We start from the raw sequence: 11,194 nt of genomic DNA on the forward strand, positions 1-11,194 counted from the left end.
TAGTTGTTTTATCATTGGATTTTTACATTCCTTTATATGTATGTGGAGTATTTTTATATCATATGTAGTGTATTGTAGAGTATTTGAGATTCCATTCTTAAATTTCAACATTAGCCAAAGTCTCAGCCTAAATAGCTTTGGCATTGTTATCCTTTAACATTAAAAAAGGTTGAACCCCAACCTTGAGAGTCCCTACCGTCCCGCTTCTAGAGTTTTGTGAGGGAGGTAAATCGTGGGATGTGCCTCAACAAATCAGGGAACAAGAGCTGCCTGTACATTACTTTTACGGGAGTCCAATTCCATGTTTCAGGAATCGAACCCTCACACTGCGGCTGTCAGCAAGACATGAGATAACATCACTCTTGTGTTATCCTTTAACATTTTTTTTTTGACAAGGGAACCCGCAGCCGCTATCCGAAGGTGCGCACTAGATAAATCCCGTCTTGTGATTTTAGTCGGCAAAGGATCACAAGGAGGTAAACCAGCCTAGGTTACTCAACCGGCTCAAATCAAGAAGGCCAATAAGTAGCTCCAATGGAAATTAAACTAGCAACCTCACGATTGCTAGTCCAAGTTGGGACAACGTTTTGTTCACACGTGACCGTGCGTGAATGCTGTGTGTTTCCACATACAATCATTGCGTGGTACCATAAAGTGAAAGCTCTTGTTAATCTTCGAACAATGCTACAAGTATAGTAAATTTGATAATATAGTTGACAATCCTCTATACACATCATTTCCGTTAACCTACTTATGTTTGACTCTTTGCTCACTTATCAAGTAATGTTCTTTTATTTTAAATGTAAATCAGTTCACTTTTGATTCATATTCAAAAGCAATTGAAAATTTTAGTCTAACTTAATAATTAATTTTAATATACATTTAATGAAGTTCACAATTTTCAACTACACATTTCATCAACTTTTATTAAAAATTTATTTTTCATTTAAACTAGATAATGCTTCAGTACTATGATTAGGACTCGAGCTTTTTCGAAATTAAAAGTAATTTTTGAAATTAAGAAGTTATTGTTAAATTTGTATGAAATTTTTTTTCGAAAAATAATTAGAGGAATTTTGAAGACGAGCTAGATAGTAAAAGTAAGTATCATGTCTCATATTTTTGGCCGGACCGACGTTGATAGTAGCTTGAGCTCTCAGTATAGTTTTATCAGAGGGAAACCAATGTGGAAGGCAATCAAGATTGGAATTAGGAAAATAAAAGGTAACTCACAAGCTAATTATATATTAGTTCTTTTGCAAATAAAGATGTTTTCTTCACTTTCTGTACTAGTTTATTAAAATATCAAGTTAAGAACATTCGATTGTCAAAAAGGCGGTAATGCCCATGTTTCATATGAGGTTTCTTGCATACCCTTAAATGAGCCAATTGAGTATATTCTAGCCATTACTTTATTATGAAAATAAGGAATCGTTTTATTGTAAAGATGAAATTGAATTGAATTGAATTGAATTGAAAACAAATTCCAGAGAATTAAATTGTCTAGAAATTGTTTTTCTGAGAATTCTAAATTATTATGTTTGATTGATATAATTTTTCACGTGAAAAATGTTGAAATAAAAATTATTTTTTGGTGTTCGTTTGACTTTATTTTACATGAAAATTGTCAATTAAAGGAATGAAATTTATATTCTGGTGTTCGTTTGATTTTATTTTACATAGAAATTGTTAATTAAAGGAAAATATTTTTTTATAATAATTCTTAGAATTTGTTAACTTTGTCAAAAAAATAAAAAATAAAAAAATGCTACAGTAACAGAAAAACCAATTCTCACCATTTTCCTTGAAAACCAAGAAGTATCAATTCCCAATACAAGCAAAAAAATACAATTCCATAGAAAATAAAACATATCGAACATACAAAATTGGAAAAATGTGGAATTAGAATTCCATTTTCCATGAAATTCGAACCAATCAAATAGGCCCCAAGTAACGTTCATACCTATATGAAAAAGGTTCCATGACTTGAGTTTTAGCACAACGGTTTACTGATTTGTGGCTTTTCTCAAATCACAAGGAACTCTTCATACTTGATCTAAGAAAATCTTGAAACCAAATCATTAAGCGTCTATTTGGCCCCATTTTTTAAAACTATATTTTTTTACAAACTTATTTTTAGCCACACATTTTATAAAATCCACAATTTTATTAGCTTTACAACCACAAATTTCATCAACTTTCATCAAAAATCTATAAAAAGTTTGATATTTAGCAAAACCAAACAAAAATTGAAGACTTCAATAGAACCAATAATTCTGATTCTGCAACTGTGATTTGAGTTATTCCAAAAGAAGACATAGATCTTCAATTGAAAGTGTTACAATTCAAGAATGCAGCAGTAGAATTTTTAAAGTAAAAAAAAATGTGGATGTGAAATTGACTGACTATATGAACACCTGGACCTAGTGCAAGATATGATTTGCCACCAATTAACCAGCAATTCAACTGTACCTTATCTGCACAAGAACGGAGAATACAAAGAAAATTAGATACGTCTTTCATATATACAAGTAAATGGAGTCGAGGACCAACAATTACAAACCTGCAAATGTCGATCATTTTGGTTCTGGAACTGTGTCTCATAATATAACGCAGCCGCATTTATTCTGCTTCGAGTCACTTAGCGACTTCTTTACTGTTATGTCAAGAAAGATTACCTTGCTTTAATAAGCTAAAGCTTAATGATCAAGCAGTAAAAAGGAAAATGGAGACAAAGTGAAAACAAGTAAAATGATATATCGTCTGTGATCTGATCTTAATCAGCCAAGGATTGTATAATGAAATGGTCATAATTTTTTCTAAAAAAGCAGATACCCGGTGATATATCATGATCTCATTCAGTGCACATGATTACAATTTAAATCTAACCTTCCATTGCTGGTGTTCGAACCACAACATGCATGGTCGTGACTACTCCTGGAATATCGTATAATGGGCTTCTACAATCCTCCACAGTTCTGTTGTTCTCTAATATTCTTCCCGCGCTAATTAGTTTGATGTCTTTGACTGTACGTGGACCATTTTCTTTTTCTGCTCAAAAAAGCACGCTTGGATGAATATCTTAAACATCAAAAACATGTCAAAAACCACGTATGTAACAAAATGGTTATGCTGTAACATACTTCCCAAGGCTTTTTATTTTTTTTTTACTTTGTTTTTCATATGCCTTGAGGTCGGAGTGGAAGGTTCTTCTGTGTGAAGCATCTTTTTACTGTCGGGACGCAGCAATCACAGTTTTACATAATTAAATCTTTGGTGCTATTGACTCCTAAAAGTTCAAACTCCTCAAATTATGACATTTTTAAACACTGGGGGTTACAAGACTACTTTCCCCCTACCTGTTTAAGAACAGGATAAAGTATGATAGATGAAGACGAATAAAGTTTTCACGTTTTGACAGATCACCTGTAAAATGCTATTAACAGTAGCTACATCCAATACCCGATCTACACAGACATGCCATTTACAACTACCCTGTCCAACATGGTCATGTTCATATTCACACATCACAATGACAAGGTCATTTCTCTACATGGATACTCATAGAAACTCAATAACTGCAGCCATCAAACCATAGATGCACTATCAGTATGCAGTACTCAACAAGAATGGAAAGCACAATAGACAAGATTTTAGTTTTTCTTCCTTGACACGAATCTAATCCTGCTTACTAAGCATGCCATACGAATATAAGATTGCTGTAAAGAGAAGAAAAAGATCGACCAACCTTTAGGCCATTGAGCTATGATATTCTCCTTCAAGGTTGCAACGCTTGTAGCCGTAGGGAAAATTTTCGGGCCAATATCTGATCCATCAATCAACCTAAACTTAATCTCCATTTGATCTTCTGCTCCAGACATCTTCAATTTATTCCAGAACGATAGACCACGAAACACCAAAATCTCTAGTACCCCTATAGTCCCAAAATCAATAACCCTCTTGACTATAAGAAATGGCTCTTCATATTTGCTTCACAATATACATCCAAATCTTTGCTATGCTTGTATCTGGAATACGATTTCATGATCTAAACAATAAAAAATCTTTGAATTTCGGAGTATAAGAACCAGTTGGACCAATTCATCATTTTGATACAATAAAAGTAAGTAAAAAAAAAAAACTAAAAAGAAATAAAATCTTCAGCAACTGCAACATCCAATATTTTGGGTTCTGTAACAAATTACAAATATCCTCTGAAATATTTTTCTTTAAGCAGATTCACTTCCAAATCAAATAATAATAATAATAATAATAATAATAATAATAATAAGGCAATAAACTGGTAAAGAAAAATAAATATTAAAATCTTCTCATATTTCAATAAAAGCCCATATTTTCACTCAAAAACAGGACGAAAATCTGCAGTGCAGACTTACTTGATCTGGGTTTCTCTTCTTCTTTCGTTGTTTTTCCAAGAGTTTCTTTTTTTTTCATGTAAAATCAAGTTATAGAAGATGAACAATCAGCAACCACTGCGTGAAATGCATTAATATTATTAAATTAATAATTTGGTAACAAAGAATAAATTGCGAATTAATAAATTAATAATGAAGGTATGAAGGAAAAGGGCGAGATAAAAGTATAAAGAAGGGGGCTTTCATTTAAAAAGCCTAGTCAAACAAAATATTAGTTTAAAAAGTCCACAAGCTAAGTTTTTTGGGTAAAAGGCCTAAAGATATGGAAAATGAAAAATATAATTTGTAAATGACTAAAATGACCTTACAAACAAAAAAGACATTGATGCCCTAATTCTCATTTCAATTTCCATTTAACCCTAATTAAATTCTACCTTCCTTCCATTTGCTCTTCAAAATCGGCTGTAGAGGTATGTAATTTGTTTCTTTGTCATCATCATTTTTCTCTACTTAATGAAACCTTAAACTCTACATTCCATTTTCCTTGAACACTCATTTGGTTGAAGTAAGTAATAAAATCTTGTAATATCATTGTTGGGCATTTGAAGAAGAAGGGGGTGTTGTAATTTTCAATTTTTTGGTTAGTTTCCTTGTCCCTTTTTTGAATAATTTCTTCATGTTGTTGCATATATATTTATGATTTTTATTTGAGAACAATGATTTTGAATTAATTTTATCATTAGATTAGAGTTTTGATATGGGTTGCTCTCAAACCCTTTTTCTCATTTCTGATCATCTGTATCAGTTAGAGTAAAATGTAGGTTGCAAAGGCATGTTTGGCTATTCTTTTTATTAACATACATTTAATTTTCGTCTGTACATAACGACTTACATGTCGTTTTCTGCAATCCATAACGACTTACATATCGTTATCAGCACTGTATACTGTTTGAAATGTGATGAAATTTTTATATTGAATTATAGTTATGGACACCGTGAATATGGTATGGATATCAGTTTGTTTTCCAGTTGAATATGAGTAGTCGATTGAATGTGTTTTAAAATGAAAATATGCAGGGAATGACAAATAAAAACAACTCCTATTCTTGTTGCGAAAATTATTTCTTATATGGAATTATATGATAAAGTTAAAGAGGTGTTGAACATCAATTCACAACTTTTTCGAAATTTAATTGGAAAAATCGAATGATTAAATAATCTATTCACAACTTCAAATGGTTACGAGTACAGTCATAAGATATCGATGGATTATATGTTTTTATTCCCAAATAAGATGGAATAAACCAATACCTTGAAATAGAAACCAATACCTTGGCTTTGTTGGAGCATACTTTTTTATTATTTCATTTATATTTATAATGGATAATTGATTTGGAATTATTTCCTGCAAATTACATAACCATCTTGTGTGTTATCTTGCTCATTTACTTGCTTTCAATATAAAGATTTAGAAACTTGGATGTTTACTTTGTGATTTCGTACTGCAGCTCTCTTGAGGGACATGCTTACTCAACTTTGCTCTAAGAGGAATTGAACATAGCAGGTCAAATATTATGTCAGCCTTTCCCATCCTCGACCCAAAGAAAAATGGGGAACGTCGTTTTTTTTCCTTTTTCTTTAGGTGCTACTGATGGTGACTTTTTTACATAGAAATAATTGGTCCAACATTTTAAGTAATTTATTCCTTTAATTTCATCAAGATGTAGGTCGAAAGTGTGTGTGTGTGTATGTGTGTAGGATAAAAACTATAATGTAATGGCTGGCTTATATGCTAGGTGAACTTCCTGGTTTATCATCATAATTCATAATCCAAGTTCATAAGTTTGTGATAGTGCTGAGATTATAAATTATCAAAATTATTCAATGGATCCATAAAGACTATATTAATCGACCGTTCATTTTTATTTTTATAATTTTTTTCCAAAATATTCTTGCTTCTTGAAGTTCTCGAGTAATAATCGTCTGAGATTAAGGTTGTAATATTTTCCTGACTTGTAACTTTATAATTTTGTGCTTATTCGAAGCACAAGATGATTTATTAAATTTTGTAATCATTGTGCTATTGAAATGCTTTTGCACTATTGAAATGCAAACGACGTTCATATAGTTACAATTGATGTAAATGCAATCAATCTAATGACGATATATATTTTCTTCCTTCTGAAACAAAGTGTTTAAGATCGTTGTGGTACAAAAATGTATTAATTTTAATTACGAAATTGAAGTCGTTCTTGAAGCACAAAACGATATAGATGTCGTTCAAATAAAAAAAAAAGTAGAGTGAATAACATAACGATATTGAAACCGTTCCTGTAATAAAAAACGATTTCTATATCGTTTTAGTATGAAATACACACTGCTTAACTTATTTTGGTAATGACATCAAAGTCGTTATGACTATACATAAACGATATATAAGTCGTTCTAGTACAAAAAATGCATTCATTCTAAGAATGATATGGAAGTCGTTCCTGAAAGTCAAAACGATATAGATGTCCTTCCAATAAAAAAGTGCACTGAACAACGTAACGATATTGAAGGCATGATGGGTAGTTGTGGATGGTCAAATCTACTTTTAGCTAGAACGATATAATTATCGTTTTATATGAAAAGAAACGGTATCTATATCGTTATACTTGTAATTTAAATTGAAACGATTTCAAACTATTCAAATTTGTACTAAAATGATATAAATGTCGTTACTTTATTTGTGATTTTATGCATAACGATATCAATATCGTTTTAATACAAGTTTGACGACGTTGATATCGTTTTAGTTTAAATCATAACTAAAACTACACGCATATTGTTTCAGTTAAAATAAAACGATACTTATATCGTTTTTGCTAAAAATAATGATTCGACCGTCCACGACCACCGAACATGCATCTAACATATGTAGGACGATCAAAATAGGTAATCAAGTGGGTTCGATCTCCCTTTAAAGAAACTATGAGAACATTTTTGTTCTCATGATTGTATACTATCTTCAAACTATTCCGACAGAAAGTATCTTCGTTTGCTCTTTCCAAGTCATTCGAGTGGTATCAACCCACTTGATGACCTCTTTCGATCGTCTTACGTATCCTAAAGGTATGATGGGTAGTTGTAGACGGTCGAATCGTTATTTTTATCCAGAACGATATAATTATCGTTTTATATGAAAAGAAACGATATCTACGTTGTTATACTTGTGATTTGAATTGGAACGATTTCAAACTCGTCAAATTTGTACTAAAACGATATGAATGTCGTTACTTTATTTATGATTTTGATACATAACAATATCAATATCGTTTCAATACAATTTTGACGACGTTGATATATTTTTAGTTTAAATCATAACTAAAACTACACGCATATCGTTTCAGTTAAAATAAAACGATACTTATATCGTTTTTGCTAAAAATAATGATTCGACCGTCCACGACCACCGAACATGCATCTAACATATGTAGGATGATCAAAATAGGTAATCAAGTGGGTTTGATCTCCCTTAAAAGAAACTATGAGAACATTTTTGTTCTCGTGATTGTATACCATCTTCAAACTATTCAGACAGAAAGTATTTTCGTTTGCTCTTTCCAAGTCATTCGAGTGGTATTAACCCACTTGATGACCTCTTTTGATCGTCCTACGTATCCTAAAGGTATGATGGGTAGTTGTAGACGGTCGAATCATTATTTTTATCCAGAACGATATAATTATCGTTTTATATAAAAAGAAACGATATCTACGTCGTTATACTTGTGATTTGAATTGGAACGATTTCAAACTCGTCAAATTTGTACTAAAACGATATGAATATCGTTACTTTATTTGTGATTTTGATACATAACGATATCAATATCGTTTCAATACAATTTTGACGACGTTGATATCGTTTTAGTTTAAATCATAACTAAAACTACACGCATATCGTTTCATTTAAAATAAAACGATACTTATATCGTTTTTGCTAAAAATAATGATTAGACCGTCCACGACCACCAGACATGCATCTGACATATGTAGGATAATCAAAATAGATAATTAAGTGGGTTCGATCTCCCTCAAAAGAAACTATGAGAACATTTTTATTTTCATGATTGTATACCACCTTCGAACTATTCTGACAGAAGTATCTTCGTTTGCTCTTTCTAAGTCATTCGAGTGGTATCAACCCATTTGATAACATCTTTCGATCATCCTACGTATGTTGAAGGCATGACGGATGGTTGTGGACGGTCGAATCGTTATTTTTAGCTAGAACGATATAATTATTATTTTATATGAAAAAAAACGATATCTACGCCATTATACTTGTGAATTGAATTGGAATGATTTCAAACTCGTCAAATTTGTACTAAAACGATATGAATGTCATTACTTTATTTGTGATTTTGACACTTAACGATATCATTATTGTTTCAATACAAGTTTGATAATGTTGATATCATTTTAACTTAAATCATAACTAAAACTACATACATATCGTTTCAGTTAAAATAAAACGACAATTATATCATTTATGCTAAAAATAATGATTCGACTGTCTATGACCACCAGTCGTGCATTTGGTATATGTAGGATGATAAAAATAGATAATCAAGTGGGTTCAATCTCCCTCAAAAGAAACTATGAGAACATTTTTGTTCTAATGAAAATAAATGATATCTATGTCATTATCATTGTGATTTGAATTGGAATGATTTCAAACTTATTAAATTTGTACGATGACGATTTGAATGTCGTTGTCTTATTTTATGGGTTTGATACATAATGATACTATTATCGTTTCAGTACAATTTTGATAACATTGATATCGCTTTAATTTAAATTTTAACAAAAATGATAATCATAAAAACGACGATTCGATCGTCCACGATCAATTATATGTAAATTTTAATTACATTTAATATCGTAGTTATAACGTTCTAGTGTAATCACTTCTGAAACGATATTTATGACATTATAGTTACGATTGAATATGAACGATATCATTGTCGTCGAAAATTGTGAAATGACATAAACGTTATTTACTTATTCCATAACGTGCGCTTAAACCTGTTAAACAGTGAAGTAATGTGTATTCGATATCGGAATGACATATACATCGTTTTTTGTACTTCAGGAACGAGTTTAATGTCGTTATACAAATCAGTTAAGCAGAGTGTATTTGATACTGAAATGATATCGAAGTCGTTTTATATTTCAGGAACGATTTCAATGTCTTATGCAAATCAGTGAAACAGTGTCAGCAGCTCATTTCCATTCCACATTTTTATTAAGTTGATAAGTTATATTTTACGATTTCTTCAAACTGCAATATTTTCGTGCTGGCTTATCCGAATCGACTTTTTCTCGAGTCGAATAGTTCTTATTAATTACAAGCTTTAAAATGAGTACAAATCGATATACTGCATCGCTTTTTATTAAAATCTAATTATTGGACTTTAAATAAGATATAAATTTAAAAAATATTTTTTTGTCCATTTTTTTCCAAAATATAACGATAAATTTATTTTAAAAAATTTCGTGTGTTATAATATGTGTCTAATGAATAAATGACTCAATAATTATTTTCGTCTAGTTGTTAGGTTGTGGACAATGTTAAAACTTTGGTTGCACTGGAGATCAATTACGAAAAAGAGATGACCTGAAACTTAAAAAGAAGAGTTCGAATTCTAAGGAGAAGATGATTTTGAAGAGGAAGATTTTTTGAATTTAAAGGAAGGGAATGTTGTGTGTGTTAGAACATGAATGCATAGTTATTAGAGCCAACCCGATGATCAACTAAAAAAAAATTACCGGGTTAATGGTTCAATCGGTGGGTTATTGTTAAATTTTAATTTTAATTAAATTTTATTTTTGAAGTGAGAATAAAACAATTTTTTGAAATGTAATATATATATTTTGCTCATAGGAAACAAAGAACCAACATTTGCGATAATGGTTGTGGAGTTAAAATATTTTCTTGCATTCCAAGGTTCAAGTCATGGCTCCAACAAATTTAAAAAAAACTCCAATTTCTTCTTCATTTTTGTTTTACAAGTTAAGGGTAAAAAAGTCTTTTGACACTTTTAAATAATTAAAACTCCTTTTATTTTTATAAGTTTGGTCAAAGGCCAATTGAACAAAATGAACATTAAAGTGGTCTTTCCAACTCATTTCCCCATAAAGAAATGCCTAGTGACTTTTCAAAGTGTTAATTATAGTCAATGGTTATCTAGCCGCACGCTAGCTCATCTCAATTGGATCAATGAATAACTTGAGATCGTTTTAAAACTAGTGAAGCTCACTTTTTATTTAACAAGTCAACTCGCTTAGTTTATTAATTATTTTGGAAAAAATCAAATCTTGAACGACTCAACTTGATCTACAAGCCCAAGAATAAAGCTAAGTTTAGGATTTAAACACAAGTAGAACTCGAGCGTATAAGAGTCAAATCGATTCAATTCAATCCATTATCACCTTGCAACAAAGCGATGGCACCACTGAACTCAGACAAGTATTTCCATAAGTTAAGAGATATGCTTATAAAATTCAATCAAATGGTTCTTAAGCGAAGAACAGAAAAGGGTGTATCCGCCGACAATATTTTTAAGTTTTACCATAGGAAGCCCTCGGACATATCCCAATGGTGCAAAGAATAAGGGAGGTATATTCAATTTTGCTGGCAATCGTAATGTGAGGGTTCGATTTCTAAATCATAGATTAGGATTCTTTGTAGACACCAGTGTACAGACAGTTCTTGTTCCCAAACCTACTGGGGCACATCCCACGATTAACCTCTCTCACGATGCTCCAGAGATGAG

General features: G+C 31.2%; 1 protein-coding gene across 1 annotated transcript; it reads right to left on the minus strand.

The window, feature by feature from the left end:
- Positions 1-2,249: 2,249 nt before the first annotated feature.
- On the minus strand, positions 2,250-4,579 carry LOC111400908 (membrane-anchored ubiquitin-fold protein 1-like). The gene is made up of 5 exons (XM_023028370.1): positions 4,398-4,579; positions 3,749-3,934; positions 2,890-3,051; positions 2,564-2,656; positions 2,250-2,477 (listed from the first exon to the last, which is right to left on the minus strand). The coding sequence occupies exons 1-4, from the start codon at positions 4,453-4,455 to the stop codon at positions 2,601-2,603; spliced, it is 462 nt and encodes a 153-aa protein (XP_022884138.1). The 5' UTR covers positions 4,456-4,579; the 3' UTR covers positions 2,250-2,477; positions 2,564-2,600.
- Positions 4,580-11,194: the final 6,615 nt, after the last annotated feature.

Source organism: Olea europaea, chromosome 10, assembly GCF_002742605.1.
Source record: "Olea europaea var. sylvestris chromosome 10, O_europaea_v1, whole genome shotgun sequence".
Taxonomy (NCBI): domain Eukaryota; kingdom Viridiplantae; phylum Streptophyta; class Magnoliopsida; order Lamiales; family Oleaceae; genus Olea; species Olea europaea.

Coding starts and splice junctions, on each gene's coding strand:
- LOC111400908 (XM_023028370.1), bottom strand. CDS start 4,455: ATGAAAAAAAAAGAAACTCTTGGAAAAACAACGAAAGAAGAAGAGAAA. Junction 3,935..4,397: donor AGAAGAGAAACCCAGATCAA/GTAAGTCTGCAC, acceptor TTGGGACTATAG/GGGTACTAGAGATTTTGGTG. Junction 2,657..2,889: donor TCGAACACCAGCAATGGAAG/GTTAGATTTAAA, acceptor TTGACATAACAG/TAAAGAAGTCGCTAAGTGAC.